Here is a 20782-nt window from a genome sequence, read left to right on the forward strand (position 1 = left end):
GCTTTCCACATGACTTCCTCACTAAATTTAATCATTTCCAGCTTTTATTTTTAATTTTTTTTTTTTTTTTTGAGATAGGGTCTTGCTGTTACCCAGGCTGGAGTGCAGTGGCACGATCATGGCCCACAGCAGCCTCTGCCTGCTGAGCTCAGGTGACCCTCCCACCTCAGCTTCCCAAGTAGCTGGGACTACAGGCACACACCACCATGCCCAGCTAATTTTTGTATTTTTTGTAGAGACAGGGTTTGGCATGTTGCCTAGGCTGGTCTTGAACTCTTGGGCTCAAGCCATCTGCCACCTTGGCCCCCCAAAATGCTGGGATTACAGGTGTGAGCTACCATGCCTGGCCCGAGTTTTTTATTTAAAATGAGAAAGGTGTGATTCTTCCTTTCACTTGAACACTTAGAGGCCACTGGAGGATTATTAATTGGCCTAACTGCAATATCGTGTCTCACAGAATAGAGGCCTAAGGGAGAGAGATAGGGAATGGCCGGTTGGTGACACAGCCCGAACCCACACATTTGTCAATTAAGTTTGCCATCTTCGGTGGACACAGTGTGTGATGCCCCAAAACAATTACAGTAACATCAAAGATGGCTGATCACAGATCACCATAGCAAATATGATAATGAAAATATTTGACAGGTGAGAATTACCAAAATGTGACACAGACACAAAGTCATCATGTGCTATTGGAAAAGGGCTCTGCAAGACTCACTCAACGCAGGGTTCCCACAAACCTTCAATTTGGAAAAAAAGTGCACTGAGAAGTGCAATTAAACAAAATATGCCTGTATTACTTCTGTAAGCAGAAAGAGTTAATGAAGGCAAAACTAGTGTATATGCCAGTGAAAAGACTTCTGGTCAGGTCTATGGAAGAAAACTGAAAATGGTCAAGTATGCCAACAGTAGCTATGCATCTTTTAAGATATAGGAAAAGCCTCCATGACAAGCAAGCTGGTGGCCTGGAGAGAAACATGGCAGGAAGACGGTCCCTGCAGGCTGCTCCCAGCACCTGACTGCATCCTTTCTCCCAACACCTTTGAGCTGTTGGGGGAGGCCGAGCAGCCTCCCTCTGTTTGCAGCACTTGGCACTTCTAAGGAAAATGAGACACTTAAGAAGAGTTTTGTGGGCCCTTTTTAGTTAGCTAGCTATGGGTTTAAATCATTACAATACTGCACATAAAATTAAGGACCCCGATTACTTGTCCAAAAATAACCATGAAAATTGTATTGAAAACCAAACTACACTTGTTTAAAAAAAAAAAAAATCAGCATCATGCAAAGGGTGAGTGGTGAGGACAGAAACTCATAAATTGCCACTATGTCCTTCCTGCCTGAAAAACAGATGAGCCTCCCTGCTCCTACCTTACGAAGGAAAGGGTGCTAGACAGGCGGCCAGCAGATGCCGAGCTGTGGGAGACCACTCTGGCCACAAAGTTCTCCCACCTTTACTACCTTACTTATTTCTAAACGCCAGTGTCTTGTTCAGCTTCTGCCACTCACAAGCTCAGCTGCTCCTGGCAAGAGGCAGATGGAAGCAGTTTACGGTTTCAACAGATGACCACTGAATCTATTAACGTAATTACGGTCTTAACGTGGAGTAATTTGTACAGTGAGGGCCCCAGCCAGTCTCGCAGGTGAAGACTTTTGAGTTGAGCAGGGGCGTGTTCTAGTGCCCACAGATTAAATGAGAGCAAACGTAAGCACTTACAATGCCAGGCAGAAAGGGATGCTCGTGGCAGTGGCAGCTACTACATAAAGGGAACAGTCAACAAAAACAGAAAGCCAGCTGATAAGAAAACCAGAAAGGGGCCATCTGGGGTGGGCAGGCTCCCCCATCTGCCTTTGGCTACTGGGCTGAATGAGCACACGGTGTTTGTTTAGTAATATATTTTCTGTTTATATGTGTACTCCCAGTATGTGCCAGAACAAGGTCTTCACCTGCGTGGACCACACGGAAAGATAAAAGTGGTCGCCACTTGACTTGACCCCGAGAGGGCAGCACCATTCCATCCTAAGGTGAGGAGACGGTGTCTGCTGGAAAACCCAAGTAGTACCTGGTAAACTTAGTGCACGCCCAGGGGAGGAGACAGGAGGTGGCAGCAGCGCTGTGTGCTTGGAGCACAGAGGAAGCCGGCAGAGATACCTTCAGGCTGAGGGTGCCTGGGACCTCTGTTCACAACAGCCACCCAAGGTTTTTCTGTGACTGTTTTTTAGTCAAATTATCTATTGTCTTTAATCATTAATAAGGGGCTAATCAAAACTCCCTTAAGTGAGGACCGCTGCTGTCTGTAATGCTCTTAAGGCCTACACTGTACAGACTGACTAGAGCCCGTGACTTCTGAGACTTTCAGAAGATAGATAAGCAAAAAAAATTCCACATGACCTTTACAGAGCTGACAATGGGGACAGAGACAGGCCCTTGACCTAAGGAAGACACCCCTCCTCTGCCTGTATTTCTGGCACTGCTTAGTTTTATAATGTCAAGTATAAGACATGCCACAACCAGGACAGGGAAGATTATCTTCAATCATCTACTCAACATAACTCCTACCAGCTTTTGGGGCCATGGGGTTGCCAGTCGATCATGCCATCCCCACCTGCCACCACTGTCTCCAGAAAAGGCTGACGGGCTGCAGCTCTGCACAGCTCCACAAAGCTAAGGTCAATTGAAGTGGTTTGCCCAACAGTTGCCACAGAATCAAACATGAACTACACTGAAATCGGTAAGACAGTGCAATTTGGCAGTTTGGCTTTACAGTCTAAAAAAGCCACTGAATGTGACTTCTCCATGTATGTAGCCCAATTGCTATTTGAAACACATAAGAACTTTTTTGTTGTTGTTTTTTGAGACAGGATCTTGCTCTGTCACCCAGGCTGGAGGGCAGTGGTGCAGCTGTAACTTAGTATAACCTCGACTTCCCGGGCTCAAGTGATCACTCAGCCTCCTGAGTAGCTGGGACTATAGGTGCGTGCCACCACACCAGGCTAATTTATTTATTTATTTTTTAGAGACAGAGCCTTGCTATATTGCCAAGGCTGGTCTCAAACTCCTAACTTCGAGCGACTCTCCTGCTTCAGCCTCCCAAAGTGCTGGGATTATAGGTGTGAGCCCCGCACCCGGCCCCTAAGGACCTTTTACCTGCTACTGGCTAAGTAGCTTCAGGACTCATTTTTTCTCACACCATTCCTTTGTTTGCTGTGGAACTGGCAGCAGAATTACTGTGCCACAGATAGAAGCACCCCTCACGATATGGCAGCCCTAAGTGGCAGGCTCCCAGCACACACACCCCCACTAGGCCCTTCCCACGCCCTCACTAGACGTCAACAGCCAATTATTCCTCTGGCTTTGCCCCAGTTCTTGTTTCAAAACCGTGACACCCTTCACACACCCAACGTCAATCCCTCAGAGTTGTCACATTCAACAAAACCATCCAATATCACCTACTTTTCAAACTTCCAACTGGAAAATTTCAATCTAGGATGGGCTGCTCTCCTATAAAAACCTCCCTACTTCATGTCCTCCAGACCTTCAAATAGCTGAGATTAAAACTGCCAAAGGTACACAAAAACTACAATCACGTAAGTGATCCAACTCGGCATCAGGATGAGGAGATGGCACTGCCAGCTGAGACGCCCGAAGTCCACGCAGCTGCCGACCCTCTGCAAAGGGGGGCCACTGCTTTGCTCTTGCAAGAAAATCCCTGGTATATGGTCCCTAAGAGAATATCGTAATTTGACATGCCTGTAAGATCTCAACATTCAGGCGGCTTTACAAGTTTATGGTGTCAAAGCAATGTTTTAATCTTGCAGAGAGAGCTTTTAGGACATGAAGCTAGAAGTCTGAGGCTCTTTCTGTAGCACAATGGTTCTCAATTGATGCTAATAGTGGAGCCATCCCACCTGCACTATGGTATGTTCAAAGCAATTTGTTACTAATAATAGTTAAAAGCATCAAAACGACAAATGCTTTCTTTTAACAATGTTACCTTCATTCCCTTGTATTTCTGCACTGTGTAGCCAGAACCCCATGTTATCACTGCTGCAGCCCAGACCCTGGTGAGGCCACACATGTGAATTCCATTTAACATCAAGATGGGCAAGGCTGAGGACTGCCTGGCTGGAATAATCCGTCAATTTGATTTGCTCTGTTATCTCATGTATACAACATCAACTATAATATTTTGCACAATAAATAGAAACTCAAAGCAGAACATAAGCGGAAGGGAAGGAGAGGTGTTCATCCAAAGTCAGGCTAAAGGAGGAGGAGTGGTGGAGAGGAAGAAAGGCAAGAGGGCATTCCTCGTCTTACCCTGCCAGCCCCTGTGACCGCCAGACCCCATGCAGGGTAGAGAGCACATTCCCATTAGCAGTGCTGGAGCCAGCCTGTGTGAACAGACAAAGAGAAACCCGTTATCTTCTGAAGCTCCCAATCACACACTTGCCTCTCAGATATCCTCAGACACACAGCTCCCCATCACCCTCATCTAGAACACAGTGTCAGATACCAGGGAGTTTCTTGGCAATCAGGACCTGGCTCGCCCACCCAGAAGCGCTTACACTCAGATATGCAGGCAAGCAGGGATGTGGCCCACGCCACACGGGTGGCTGCTTATCAGAGCTCACGAGATGACTGATGAACTATTTAGCAGGAAAAAGACAGACGCACTATGAAGCAATGTGAGGAGGGCGGGGAATCATTAGTGTAAATGGTACAACTATGAAACTTGCCTAAGCAGCTAATAAGCATATTTAATAGAGTGCTGTTTAAATGTTCCATTTAAAACGTGATTAACATTCTTAGGTTGGATCCTGCCACCTCCATACTAAAATTTGGCCCATATTTGTTCTACTTTTCCACAAAGATAGGACTTTTTGTTTTGGTTCAGTTCAGGTATGTTATACATATGGCATTCTTTCAACTCTCTATCTAGCAGGGTTTTTTAAAACAATTTTTCTCTTAAACAAAATGGTTTCAACATTTCTGACAACTGTCTTAACCCATCCAGTTAAGGCCAACCGTGACCCTAGGTTCAAAGCCTGTCACTTACCTGCCACATGGCAGGAGGCTCGTCAACCTCTCTGAGACTTAGGTTTGTCACCAGTAAAAATAGAGTTTATTTGAAGATAGTATTGCCAGGCAGTGGCCCTACCAGCCCTATGTGCTTACATAACATAGGTGAAAATGACTGTGAAATGGTACAATATTATGTAGACACTGGGGATATCGTTCCATCAATGGCAGTTTTGTTAGAGGTTCCACAGGCAGCATAAGATGCTATTACAGGTAAATGGTAGCCATTTATGTTCACTTTATATACCTGTAGTCCTAGTGCTAACACATATGAGCATCTGAAGTATCTCCATTATATTATTTCACCAATTACCTTTGCCAGCATAATTCTTGTCTTTGCCACATCTAGAGGGGTGGTGACTGCAGCGGCAAATCCACCTGTGCAAATAATACCCAACACCCAAGTGAGATACTGTTTACTGTATACTTTTGTAATTTTTAGAATTCCTGACTCTGCCCAAATCACTTCATCATTATGTACACCTGGCTGGTTCAAGAACAGGATGCACACATGCACAATCTTTATCCACATGCTTCATTTCTTTTGCAGTGATACAGAACTGCATGAGAGAAGAAAATGCTCTACCCACTCAGGTGAAAAATACAAGGCTCCACAATTTATCTTGCTCTTTCATTAACTAGCAAACTAATGAGTGTGTACGTATATTTACATACATGATGAATGTGTACACATATGACATACATGTATATGGCCAGATGCCCACTCTCAATATGTGAGACACACTGCTCCTAATGGTTCTCAAAGGGTCCATGACTTTCTATGGGCCACTGTCTTTTTTTTTTTTTTTTTTTTTAAAGACAGGGTCTCACTGTCTCTCACCAAGACTGGAGTGCAGTGGTGTGATCATAGCTCACTGCAGCCTCACCCGCCTAGGCTCAAGTGATCTCTCCACCTTAGCCTCCTCCTGAGTAGCTGGGACTACAGCTGCGCACCACTATGCTTGGCTAATTTTTAAATTTTCTGTAGAGACAGGGTCTTGGTATGTTGCCCAGCCTGCCCTTGAACTCCTTGCATCAAGCACTCCTCTGCCTCGGCCTCCCAAAGTGTTGGGATTACAGGCATGAACCACCACGCCCAGCCTGGACCACTGTTCTTTAAAGTGACTCCAAAATGCGTCTATCATTTCTGCTTTGCATATAGCAAAATGGACAGACTCACATGTGACATTGTGGGGATTTTGGGTATACATGGCTGGATTCTTTGAATTAAAGGAGCAAAGCTTTTTGTGTTTCACAGGCTCCTGATAGCAGGCTAGTCAGAGTTACCTTTCTAAGCTCTCTTCTACATCTTCTTAGCCTGAGTCTCGCTTCAGCACACATTCCACATTATGGCTTCCTTCCTAACCTTCTCTCTCATGTTTGCGTTATCTGAATGTCATGATGGCTGAACTGTACACCGATTGGGCTTTTTGAAGGACTTTGTTTTAACATAAACCAAGTTTATGGTGTCAATATTTCATTTAATGCAGTACAAAGATATATTCTAAATCTGAAGAGGCCCTACAGAGACAGAAATAATAAACCCTAAAAGGCGTTACAAAGATTCAGCTTCCATGAGCTAGGGGGAAAGAGGCAGTGTTAGAAGGGCAACAGGACACCCGTGTGTGAAGGATACTCCAGAAATAGCACTGCTTTCCTTCTCGCTTTTGTGGCTTGTGGACAAGAAGGTCATTTGATCTCTGCCAAATATCTTTCTAATTATGATGCTGAAATAAGATTATACCAAGCCTCCTCCATATGGTAACACTGATTATGACACTGACTTTTTGAAAGGTGTACCTATTTATGACACTGACTTTTTGAAAGGTGTACCTATTTATGTTCTCATGGTCCATTTCTGGTTACCCTTGAATGTCACACACCTTAGGGGTAATACTATCAACTGACATGAATATATGAATCCCCTTTGGTTTAGCCATTTCAAATTATGACTATGTAAAACTCTTCATCTTCTATCCAGAGGTTGTCTGAAATTCAGAGACTTGCTAAGCTTTGTGTCTTTTAAATTTTTGTGGACTTGGTCTTGAAATCCTACTCTTTTAACCATATATTCTGCCCTGGAAAAGTAAATATACTTTTAGTTACACAACACGATCCACGAACACTATCTATCTATCTATCTAATCTTATCTATCTATCTATCTATCTATCTATCTATCTATCTATCTATCTCCCCCAAGAAAGGAAGAAAAGGGAAAAAGACACAAGACACAAAGGCAACAAACTTTACTATCCCAAACTTCCCATACCCCAAAATAACAGATTTGGTATTGTTTCCCTTACCAGCAGCACGGTCTAGCCTGAAAGAACCCTTCTTTGGAGTTGGAAAGACTAACGCTTAAATCCCAGTTCTACCAGTTGTCTACCTTAGGTAATTACTTATTCTGTGGCTGAAGTACCTTATGAGCTAGGGACTCTTACAGCCCCATGCTACAGGTGGGGAAACTGAGGCTTATGGAGGCTAAAAACTTGAAGATTTTACTTAGTGCAGAGCTGAGACAGGATCTTAAGTCTGTACTGACTCTGGAACTGGGACTCTTACCCACTGGCCTCCTAGTGGCTTCAGTTTTCTCATCTGTAAAATGCAGATAGTAGTATGACACAGGAATTAAATGGGCCTACGCAATATGTTTGGAACAGCATCTGGCTCACAGCAGTAATCACAAAATAATTAACTCTTTCCTTGGTGGGCAGAGCTAATGAATGATCTTCCTTCATATCTTTAGACCAGCACACTCACAGCAGGCACTCAAAAACGCTTAATCGGTATCCTGGTCTATAGTTTTTATAAACTGAAAATTTCAATTCATCCTCTAAAAGGCAGGGAAAGGGAAAGGTAGGAGCTAATATCTGCAGTGCTTACTTCGTATCTGGCATGCCAGGAATGCACTAGGCACTTTCATTGATTATTTGATCTCATTTGCATAGGTGTTACTATTCTCATTTTACAACCAACTTACTTGCCCAGGCCACGCAGCTGGTGCGGGACCTGGGACTGTCACATGTATGATGACTCCAAAAGTAATACTCGTTCCACTACATAATGACTTTGATATATAAGGCAAATTAAAATTTGTCCAATTGTTAAAACCCACTTTCGTATGTGAAAATGTTCACAAACGATCCTAAACCAATTAAAAAGACCTAAAGTTTGATAAGGAACATGTAATAAATTTAGTTACTGCAAATCAAACTTATTTTGGCCATTAGCAAAGATTTACCATTCCTTTAGTGGGGATGCCTACCAATATTCTCTTGGAGATTTACGTTTCATGAAAGTAATATGAAGAAAAGTTACAGACAGAAACATGTATGCTTCAATAGGTCCTAACTTTACTACCATGAGAGAAGCTGTATTTTATGTGTTACTAATAAACCAATTTGCCTGTCTTCAACTATCAAAGATTTCTCTAATTCACAGACCTCACAATGCTTTTGTAAGGCTGTAAGGAGGACTCGTGAAGATAATAGAATAGAATAATGGTCATGACGGGGAAGGGCTGGGGGCCAGGACTTTCAGTTAAAATGTAGTTATTTTCTATGTTTTATTTAAGGGCACTGTAAGCTACTGGTAATAAACACAAGGAACAGTCTAACATATGAGACAGGAAATAATTATTTGGTACAGCAATTACAGGCTGCTTTTGTGTTCAAAGCATCTGTGAAACAGTTTTCTATGGTCTCCACCGGAGTTAGGTTTGTACCGAATGTTAGGCTAACTGCTTTTGAGGACAGGATTCAGGAGAAACTAAAATTTTATGATAAAACTATTATCTCCTATTTCCTTGGGGAACAAATGCAGATTCCCTAACCGCCCCTCCTCCAACACCCATAAAGACAAAGTAGCCACCTTCCTACAATAAGGCTGGAGCTGTCACCTCTAAGCAGCAGCTGAGAATGTGGGGGCAGCAGTGGGGAAGTGCCCGGACACACCCCTGGGCAACCTTGCTGCCATTCATTGCTCCTCCAGACCCTACGTTGCCCCTGATTAGTCTGGAAGGGAGAAGAGCACCACCATACCCCTCTTATGTGTGACCTCCAGTGAAGTGTGCAGATGTGGAAGACTTCCACATCAACAAGAAGGAAAGTGTTTTTTGTTTGTATTTTAATAGAGATTGTGTCAGGCCTTCTCATTTGTTACCCAAATAATTCCTCACCCTGTTCTCCAATTTCAAACCCATGGAGAGATTGCAATCAATGTCTCTTTCCCTGCCTCTTTCTCCCCAACCCTCTTCTCTCCTAGAGAATGTACAGAGGTGTTTATTATGAGAAACTGATCAAAATATACTAGAGTACCAAATATCACTATAGTAGCAAATGTCATAATTACTTAGGCTGCATTATGGTTTATGTTTAGAAGTTAACTCGAAGCAAGGAAGTTGCAAAGTCCTCTTATCCCCCTAGTTTCACCCCTGACCAGAAGCCAAGGGAATTTCTGTGCATGACAAGCCATCAACACCTCCAATCTCACGGGACATTTTTGGATATTTGTGCCAAGTAGTTTATAAAACAAGCATGAACAAGAGAGTGCCAAGGATGGCACACAGAATGGTTCATCTGCAATGATTTAGCCAATTTAAACTTGGAAAAGCACATGGGGATGAGAAATCTGATTTCTGATTTGAGGGCAAGTTTTATCACTGCTTTTATGGCCATGTAAGGGTAAAGTCTGCAAGTGCAGCGTGTATTTTAAAGGGACTTCACAAGACATCTTTCATCTCTATATTCTGTAAGGCACCATGTTGCAACTCTTACAGAATCTCACTTTTTCACAAAATTGGAATATTTTCAAGTGATGTTTATCCTTCAGAAATGCTTTAAAATAGTAACCCTGTTCCTCTGGATCAACATTTGTACCAAATAAAATTTCAAAATAAGGGATATAAATAAGAAATATATTTATCTTTTGCTAAATACATGTGGTTCTACTGACAACAGATTTTTTGCAGGCCTTGGACAAACTCCTTCACTTATCAGAACTTCAGCAGAAAAAAATAAGATGCTTATATTGGAGGCATTTTAAAATTTACAAGCTATTAGAGGAGACTGTTGTGTACAGTAACTTTTTTGATATGACATTCCTTCACTCAATCAAGAAGGTGAATTACTGTGAAAGTAGGTTTTCATTTTCTGGACGTTAGTTGTTCTTATTGAAATAGTAGTAATTCCTTACATCGACTCGGTTTTGCAGAGTACAGAGTACTAACCATACATTATCTCGAGCCATGAAGTAATCCCCTAAGGTAGGAATTGTTGCTCCTACATTACAGGTAAGGAAACTGGCACTCAGGAGGGTCCCAAAGTCTCATTCCCGAGTTGGGGACCAAAAAGAGACTTCAGAATCCTGTAAGTCACACAGCTCAGCCTGTGCTAGATGTGTAGCCGTGGGCACCTTGCTCCCTTTCTCCACACCCCAGCATCACTGGAGCACCGGCTGTGCTGCCACACTCCCCAGGCGAGTCACCTTAACCGAAAGGGCCTGGATGGTAGGATCCTACCACATAGATAGAGGATGTCTGATAGGAAGTTCCCTTCTCTCACTCCTTCTGACAATATGAGTGCTTAGTGTGTATTACAGAGTATTATTCCGAAAAGGAAACTGTAATTAATGCAAATTTCCTTAATAGTAACAACGTCTCTGCAAGCAAATCTTTGAATTGGGTATTTAAGGAATAGGACCAGAGAATATATTCTTATTTCAACACATGGAAGTTTTATAGTATTGGTAACTTTAAAAAGTAGCCTTACTTATCCAGGATGACTAAATTTCCATAATGCGCTCATTTTGTCCCCAGGGCCCAGGAGAGTGTCTACAAAAATGCACATCTCTCTTAGGGACTGGGGAATAATGACTCCTGACCTCTGGAAAATGAATCAAGACCACCTACTTATTTAACACAGCTAATGACTATGTGTGTCATGTGGAAACCATCATCATCATCATCAATCTGGATTGGTTTCATGTCTACAGGCAAAATTTTTATTGTTGATTATCAATTCTACAAGTCAAATGAGTCTATTAATAAAGAGTCCTATAAAATGAACATTTTCTGTTTCCCCAATCATGACAACAAAAAAATGACCATTAAACAAACTGGAAAATAATTATTTTCCAGTAAAGTTAACACCCTAAACCTCCCCTACTGGCTTCACATCTCAACGAAAAGTTTCCTTTTCTGGCAAATTTCCATTGTATTTCAACTGTAATTCTAATTTAACTTTGTAACAACAAAATATACTTCTCTCTTAGGCTTTTAAACATATCACTTATTAAGCTCTTTAAAGCATTTGAGTTCTCATTAAAGCCTCACTGGAAAATTCATATGACTTAGTGATGGATAACACGGTATTGCATATTGTCACCTCGCTCTTGCTTTAATGTCTCGAAAGTGCCCAGATGTGTAGATCTCCATACTTCCTACACAGAACAGTTTAGCCTTCACTAAGTTATGGAGGAGCCTCTGCTCTCCTGACACTAGTTAATCTACAGTGCTGTCAAACATGTCACACAAACCGTGAATCATTGCCTTCTGCAGAAATCGCTTAAACCCCCTAAGCACTGCCCAAGGCAGACAGCTGCATGGTGAGCCCTGCACCCACAGCAAGTCTCTTCCCACAGAGGACTTTATAAATCATCTTTAAGATAATTCCAGGGCCTGAGTGAAGGCTTTAATAAAGATAAAAAGAAAAAGAAAAATTTGTCAAAAACAAATTGGTTGTCTTTCAGGCAGACACCTTTTTAGCAGTGTTTTTTTTTCCCCCCTCTAAGACACGTTCTTTTCTCAAACAACTAGAGGAGCGCTCTTCATCTAAACAACCTGGAATTTCTAAAGAATGCTGTTTTTGCATAGTTAATATTTTCACATTTTTCCCCCTCTCTTTGGTCTTTCCCAGTATAATATAATCCTTTGCACCTGCAAAAGCTCCACAGACTGCTGACTGCCAAGAATCCACCACATGATCCTGCCTCCAGGACCAGAGGGCCTGTGTTTAGGGAGAAAGAAAAATACAAGTTATTAAATATTTGAATTTATCGGAACCTCCTGTGGTTAGCTCTGGGGATGGGAACTTAAGTGAGAAGCTATTTTGGTGGCATTCTTTACTGATGACATAAAGTGACTTTCCCAAAGACTTAACTGCTTTCTAAAATAAGTCAAAGAAATGAGAGTGACAGCTACATTAGAGTGCTCAAAGTAAATAATTTTCAGAGAATACATGTGTGTGTGCGGGCACACAAAACATCACCGCCACAATTCAGATACTGAACTTACTCATGACCCACAAGTTTTCTTGTATCCCTATGTAACCCCTCCTTCCTGTCCTTCCTCACTATCCCCTAAGCAATCTGATCTGTTATTCTAGATTAGTATGCCTTTCCCAGAATGTTGTATCATTGTAATCACCTATTTTTTTAAATCCAACTTCTTTTATTCAGAATTATTTTGTGATTCACCCACGTCATGCAGATATCAACAGTTGACTTCTTCTTCATTAGTAATATTCTGTTGTATGGATATACCGTGATTTACGCATTTACCTGTTGATAGACATTTGGGATTTTTCCAGTTTGGAGCTATTACAAATAAAGTCACCATGAACATTTGTATACAGGTCTTTATATGTATATACATGCTTTCATTTCTCTTGCGGAAATACCTAGCGGTGAAATCGCTAGATCACATGGGAGTTTTATGTTTAACTTTTTAAGAACTGCCAAACTGTTTTCCAAAGTGACTGCACCATTTTACATTCCCTTGAGTTCTGGTTTCTCCACATCTTTCCCAATACTTGTTATCATCACCACTTTAAAATTTTAAAAATTTTAATCATTCTAGTAAGTGTGTTGCAGTATTTCTTTCTTTCTTTCTTCTTTTTTTTTGAGACAGAGACTCGCTCTGTCACCCAGGCTGGAGTGGTGGAGTACAGTGGTGCAATCTTGGCTCACAGCAACCTCCAACTCCTGGGTTCATGTGATTCTCCTGCCTCAGCCTCCTGAGTAGCTGCGACTACAGGTGCCCGCCAACACGCCTGGCTAATTTTTGTATTTTTAGTAGAGACGGGGTTTCACCATGTTGGCCAGGCTAGTGTCGAACTCCTGACCTCAAGTGATCCACCCACCTCAGCCTCCCAAAGTGCTGGGATTACAGGTGTGAGCCACCGTGCCTTCATTGTGGTTTTAATTTGTATTTCCCTAATGATGTTGAGTTGCTTTTCATGTACTTATTTGCCATCCACAACATACTGTCTTTGGTGAAGTGTCTGTTCAAATGTGTTGAACACTTGTACTGGGTTACCGTATCTCAATGACTGCATTTTAAAAGTTCTTTACATATTCTAGACATAGCTCATTTACACATGTTTTCTTCTAGTCTTGTCTTTTCATTCTTTTAACAGCATCTTTCATCATTCTTTTAACAGCATCTTTCAAAGAACAGAAGTCTTTAATTTTGATGAAGTCCAAATTATCCTTTTACAGATCTTGCTTTTGGTGTCACATCTAAGAAATCTTTGCCTAACTCAAAGTCACAAAGATTTTTTGATCCTGTGTTTTCTTCTAGAAATTTTATGCTTTCAGCTTTTACATTTATATCTATCATCCATTTTGAGTTAATTTTTATATATGGTACAATATGTAGATTGAAGTTATTTGGTTTTGTTTTCACATATGGATATTCAGTTGTTCCAGTGACTGGGAAAGATAATCATTTCTCCAATGAACTGCCCTCTTGCTTTTGTCAAAAATCAATTGTCCACATATGTGTGGGTCTATTTCTGAACTCTCTATTCTGTTCTCATCTATAGGCCTATCTTGATATCAATTCCATACTTTCTTCACTACTGTAACTTTATAATGAATCTTGAAACCAGGTAGTATTTGTCTTCCAAATTCTTTTTCAAAGCTCTTCTACCTATTCTAAATATTTTGCATTTCCATATGGATTTTGCAATCTGATTATCAATTCCTATGAAATAACCTGCTGAGACTGTGACTGGGATGCACCAAATCCATGGATTATTTTGGAGAGAACCAGTTGTTAATGTTGAGGGGTTTTCTTCTCATAGGCATGGCATCCCTCTCCCTTTGACTAAGGCCTTCTTTTGTTTCTCTCCACACTGTCTTAGTTTTCAGTATACAGGTCTTGCACTGGTTTTGTCAAATTTATGCTTAAGTATTTCACATGTTTTGATGCTACTGCAGCAAACTGCACTGTTTTTCAAATTTCAATCTCTGGTTGTTCATTGCTAATATGTAGAAACTGAAACTGATTATCAACACAACTGATTTTTGTACACTGATCTTGTATTCCGCAGCCTTGCCAAAGTTACCAACCTCATAGCTTTTTTTTTATAGAGCTCATCAAATTTACGACATAGATGACCATATCATCTGTGAATAAAGACAGTTGTACTTCTTCCTCTCCAATTAAGGTAACTTTTATTGTTTATTTTCATTTTTGCCTTACCGAATTGAGTAGGACCTTCAGAATAATGGTATGCATTGCAATAGTGACCACAAATATTAACAAAAAAGACCTCTTTAATATATTAATTTAAATGGTTAGAAAAGTATAATGACTTTCTGAGAGTGGTGTGACATTTTTAGGGATAATCAAATACACAGCAACTAAAAGAAGAACAGCAAAGTTCATTTTAATTTCCTACTCTGAATACTTCTCCACTGACAACTATCTCTGGAAAGTTGTGAGGGTCACTGAGGGGATGAAGAAGATGCCACAGAAATTCATTAGGTACAAGACCCTGTTTACTCTGTCAACTTTCACAACTTTTCTTAAGTCAGACAGCTACTATGTTAACTATCTAACAAATTAAATATGTGACAGCGTGTAGTTTGAGGACCAACATTTCCCTCTATCCATACTAACGTGAATGATTCTCTGAAAGTGTATTAATTCAATTTACTGCACTGAGAGTGCAGCTATCAAATAGGTATTTATCACTTTACTTGTGAAAGCAGATAAGCTAAAAAAGAAAAGACTTATTAGAAACAGGTTTCTAAAGATAATATTGCCATTAAACAGAGTATCTGGTATATTTTCAGAAAATGCTCTAATGTTTGCAAATACATCTGTATGCTTTAATAGAAAGCATTATTTTCTCCAGAGCTCCTACAAGCACTGCAGAAAGAATAAGAAACAAGACAGTGGAATCGCTTTTTCTTTACTTTTAAGGTGGCAAAGGGTGTATTTTATCAGGCTAATGCCAGTTTTAACACCAACACTTACTTCACTAACTTAGTAGAAAAGCAATGCAAAATATAAACTACATTTCTGTTGATGACTAAAGGTCACCTTCAGTTAATCTACTTATATCTTTAAAGGTTCCAAAGAGTAGAAGGCTACTCCAAATAGACTTGAAATGCTGGTAATAATGCTGAGTTTATAAGCAAAAGTAAATAACAATAAGATGTGAATGTGATAAGAAATCAAAAATGTTATGCAAGTCATAAATTCAACAAATACTTACTAGGTGTCAGGTATTGTAGTCAAGAAAAGAAAAAGTAACAGTCCCTAGGTCTAATATTTGAGGAAGGTATGGTGGGGGCAGAAGAGGATTATACAAGAGAGAAGTGAGGTGACAGAGAAAGCTTCACAGAGGTGCCTGTTATAATCTAGGGAGAAAAAAAATTGGTTGCTGGGGGAAAAAAAACCACAATCAAAATAGACTCAGATGGCTGAAGACAACATTTAAAAATAGAATCTCCACAGATAAGTGTAACTTTCCACTATCACCTGGCCAGAATAATGAGCCTACAAAAAACAGATAAAGAAATAATTTGGTATTTGAAATGGGTACTAATAAATATCTTAAAACAAACAAAAAATCTCTAGAAGACCCAAAACGTTTAAAGTGAGAAATTTCAGTGGCAAACACAATGCATGACATAAAGAATGACTGTAACAGCAACCACAATACACACTTCCACAGAACATACAGAACTTCCCACATTCCAGGTGTGAAGCACTTTACATACATCAGCTCATGTAATTCTCTCCAGAATCTTCTGACGTATATGTAATTTTTATTATCTTGTCATTTTATAGACAAAAACATTGTGGCTCACGCCTGTAATTCTAGCACTTTGGGAGGCCAGGATGGGAAGATCACTTGAGGCCAAGAGTTTGAGACTAGCCTGGTTAACATAGTGAGATCCCATCTCTAAGAAAAAAATTGTCTAAAGATGAGGCTCAAAGATGTTAAGTAACTCAAAGATTAAACAGCGAGCAGGAAAGCTGGGATCTGGATGGGACACTCTGGTGTGGGCATGAAAACACATGGGTTTGGATCTATAGGATATAGTTGTCCTGGTAACACACAGATAAGCATTCATGAGACACTTTACTTCCACACGCAAATCACAATTTCTACTGGAATGATTAAAATATCCAAGTGAATGAACAAATTATGTCAATGTCTGAAACAACTTGCTTAAATGAGTTTGAAATGATTTTTCTAAATGAGGAATTGTCTGAATACAGAACTTCAGAAATGTAATATTGAGACCAATCTAAAAAGAGTGTTATTTACAAATTATTCATTTGAGTGCAACCTTAAATTCATAAAACAACAATAATCAGAACCTGACTGGTAAAAAATACTGTACATAAATTATGAAAATATTTTGAAATTACATATTTGCTCATCTATTTGGAGGGACAACAGAATTGTAATAAACAAAATACTCTAGCTGGAAGACATCACTCACAGGAAGACTATGTATTGATTATGACATTCACATAATTTTAGACTGGAATGTGGGATAAAAATATAGTACAGGTAACAATATAAATTATTACTATTGACAATATTAGTTGGGATTTACTGACAACCTACAATGCTCTAGGCACTATGCTAAAGATTTTACATGTATAATCTCATTCAATGTTGAGAAGTATATTACTCTCCACAAAAACAGGTGAGGGGCAAGTTCTAGGAGATTTGCCTGAGCTCACATAGATAGTAAATGGGAAAACTGAGGCTGGTTCGTTCTGCAAATAGCATTATGTTTCCTCACTATCATATACAGCTCAACTTCCAGTCAAACTACATCATAATACATGTTATTAAATATTTTGAAGTTAATACAATGAATTTAAACCATGTGGGTTTACAAAAGTTTTTTTTAAAGAACCTGCCAAAAATTTTTTTAATTTCCATAATTTCTCAACCTAAATAAGTAATTTCATTGCCACAGAGGTCTAATGATCATTTCTGTCAAGGCAGATAAACGATTAGGGGAGGAGGAGAGGGGCATTAAGGGGCCCAAATATGAAGAAGCAGTATTGGAGTCTCAACTCACGGAGGAGGTTGTATACCAAAATAACAATAAGAAATTTAAAAAGCAACAGGCCACATTTTCCCTGATGTTTGCTTATTTATCCCAATTCAATGTCCCATTTCCTTTTTCTGTTCAAATGTAAGTAACTTAAGAGACAGGATCTTGTTCTGTTACCCAGGCTGGAGTGCAGTGAAGTGATCACAGACCACTGCAGCCTCCAACTTCTGCACTCAAGCAATCCTCCTGCCTCAGCCTCCTGAGTAACTGGGACTATGGGCAAGGGCCATCATGCCCGGCTAATTTATTTTATTTTTTTGAGGCAGCATCTTGCTATGTTTGCCCATGGTAGTCTCAAACTCCTGATCTCAAGTGATCCTCCCACCCCAGGCTCCCAAGTAGCTGGAATTACAGTATAAATGAAATTTCACATGAATCTATGGTTACATAAATGAGAAATATCAAGTTTAAGTAATGAGAACAGAAGTCAAAAATGTTCTTAGTTTCACTTCGGTAATTTTTCTTGAGTAAAGCTTCCTTAATATAGGTTGATTAGAAACCATTTCTAAAAGGTTGTATGACAATTATTTTGAAATAATTTTAGAGTTACAAAAATAGAAGCATTCCACCGAGTGCTGTGGCTCGTGCCTATAATCCCAGCACTTGCTGGAGTCTGAGGTGGGAGGATCACTTGAGCCCAGGAGTTTGAGACCAGCCTGAGCAACACAGGGAGACCCTGTCTCTACAAAAAAATTTAAAAATTAGCCAGACGTGGTGGCACACCCCTGAGTCCCAGCTACTAGGGAGGCTGAGGTAGGAGGATTGCTTGAGCCTGCGGGGTTGAAGCTGCAGTTATCAGCGATCACACCACTGCACTCCAGCCTGGGTGACAGAGCAAGACCCTATCTCAAAAAATAATAATAATAAAGTTCCCACATATCCTTCACCCAGCTTCCATAGTATAATTATCAAAGCACAAGACTGAGATTGGTACAATACTATTAACTAAGCTACAGACCCTAGTTGAGTTTCACCATAATAACTATTGTTTAAAAGTAAGCAATTTTTAAACATCAGCTTGACTTTTTAAATTAACAATATTTGTACTATTCATTAGGATACTCAGTGATATCACTACAAAAACAATCAGGCTGTCATTTCCCAAGTGATTCTTCACTTAATGCTAAAGGCCTATCACAGGAAGAATAGCATGAAGTAGTTTGGCTCCCCGACCCCTACCCCAAGATAATAGCTATTAGCACCAGTAGTCATAGGCCAGAAAGCAAACACCAGGCACAATACTATGAAGTGGCTGGGAGTCCAACCCCAGACCAAGTGTCTTCTATTTAAAGTATAGCATGAAGAGAAGCTTTGTTTTTCACTTTTTAAAGACCCACCCAGATAAGCACTATTGTCTTATGAATAACTAATTGGAAATAAGTGTTTTGGCTCCAGTGAACAAATACTTACAACTTGGGACTTCTTTAGCTGCTCTATTCAAAAGCAGTTCTATGGCTTCCAACCTTACAAGATGATGATATTTTACTATGTGCTTTTTATGCATGTAGTAAAATAGGTATGTGCACAGAATCATCTACCCAATTCCAAATTAGTAACATCAGATGACAAAATTTAAGATAATGGAAAGGATAATGCTTAGTTTTTTCAAACCTAGGCTTGCTCTTGATATCATCCTCTGGGTAGGTCTCACTGCTGTGAGTTTACCACCAGAAGTTTATAACAGATTAAAGACAGGAGACAATGATTTTCGTGCAAATACTTTCCATACGGTAGTTGATCAAGCTATTGTGTAGCTTTTGCACATATATTTTTAAAAACAAAGCAACAGCTGCCTATAATTTTATCATTCAATCACATGAACCATCTCTGTGTGAAGTACTCACATACTACTATGTCTACAAAAGAGATTTCTAATAGCAAATTCTGAAACTGAAAACAGTATCAAACATAACCGGGAACCACAATTTGGCTTTCATTCCGCCACACTATAGCTCTTGCAATACGAACTAATGGCTAAAAGGCTAAAATGAATTTTTCATATAGCACTATTTTTCATAATTAAAAATGGATATACCTAACTGATAATTAGGAATCCCTTATGGTATACAGGCTGATTTGGGTTATAATGGCAGCTAGACTGAAACTGTTCTGGGATGTGCAAGCAGCATCAATTTCATATGTGTTGATGTGTACCTTGTTTTGGGCAATAATATATGTTGGCTGGTTGAGATATTTAGATATTTGCATTCTAGATAAGTTGGTAAAGATAACAAGAATTTATAAGAAAATCTTGAACTAATGATTGTGCTGGTAATTACAGGCAAAGACAGTGATTATTCTTAAGCAAAAGCAAGATGGACTAAAATGCTGGGTTTGCTTAGTAATATTTAGGTTTTAGAATTTATACAGTGATATTTTTGGATATGTCTGGGCTAGATTTTAGATATGTGGGGGGATATTTATTCTGACTGGGGGTTCTATGAGCTTTCTATTTGTGGTTCTTATTAGTTGTATTAGTCCATTTTCACACCGCTGATGAAGACATACTCAAGACTGGGCAATGTACAAAAGAAAGAGGTTTAATTGGACTTATAGTTCCACGTGGCTGGGGAGGCCTCAAAATTATGGCAGAAGGCAAGGAGGAGCAAGTCACATCTTATGTGGATGGCGGCAGGCAGAGAGAGACCTTGTGCAGGCAAACTCTTGTTTTTTAAAGCTATCAGATCTTGTGAGACTCATTCACTGTCATGAGAACAGTGCTGGAAAGATCTGCCCCCATAATTCAATCTCCTCCCACTGGGTTCCTCCCCGACACCAGATTCTCCCAGTCTCATGAAATGGTATAACTGCAGACCCTGAGCACTGACCATCTTCTAATTCTTGTTTATATTACTAAAAGTATCAGAGAAATTTGTTGTGGGTAGGGTGGTGGTAGACATTTTAACTATTATTAAAACAAGAATCAACCAGAAAAAATGCTGTTTATTCTTAAACTTGGAAACATAGCTTTTATGTAGTACTGAACGTTTAAAATACTTATAAAACATAAAAGAGAGATCTAACTAATTATTATATACATTGAGCTATTGATATAAGTGAAGTGATAATGCATTGGTCCCTGATTTCTATGACAAAGCTATGATTTCATCTTAGAAAAGCATTAGCATAATGTTGCTGTCTTACAAAACCAAACTGATTTTATTTTCATTTTGTTTTAAATACTGCTTAGCTTAAAGATTACATCTCATCTAGCTATTGCTTTGTAACACCCTGTAGCTGTAAGCAAAATCACTCGGACCTGACAGTATTCTTAACAGTTCTCCACACTGCAATATAAACTGATGTCTCACACTAAGAAAATAGAAAAA

General features: G+C 39.8%; 1 protein-coding gene across 2 annotated transcripts in view; it reads right to left on the reverse strand.

Annotated features, from left to right (window-relative positions):
- The window catches only part of SLC25A26 (solute carrier family 25 member 26), a 166930-nt gene that overhangs the window by 3142 nt on the left and 143006 nt on the right, over positions 1 to 20782 (reverse strand). For both annotated transcript variants that reach the window (XM_054551905.1, XM_009238824.4), the window contains 3 exons: positions 12013 to 12082; positions 5391 to 5455; positions 4316 to 4389 (listed from right to left, as the gene is read on the reverse strand). In XM_054551905.1, the coding sequence (XP_054407880.1) occupies positions 4316 to 4389; positions 5391 to 5455; positions 12013 to 12082 (209 nt within the window). The remainder of the gene's footprint in view (positions 1 to 4315; positions 4390 to 5390; positions 5456 to 12012; positions 12083 to 20782) is intronic.

This window comes from Pongo abelii, chromosome 2 (assembly GCF_028885655.2).
Source record: "Pongo abelii isolate AG06213 chromosome 2, NHGRI_mPonAbe1-v2.0_pri, whole genome shotgun sequence".
Classification (NCBI taxonomy): Eukaryota; Metazoa; Chordata; class Mammalia; order Primates; family Hominidae; genus Pongo; species Pongo abelii.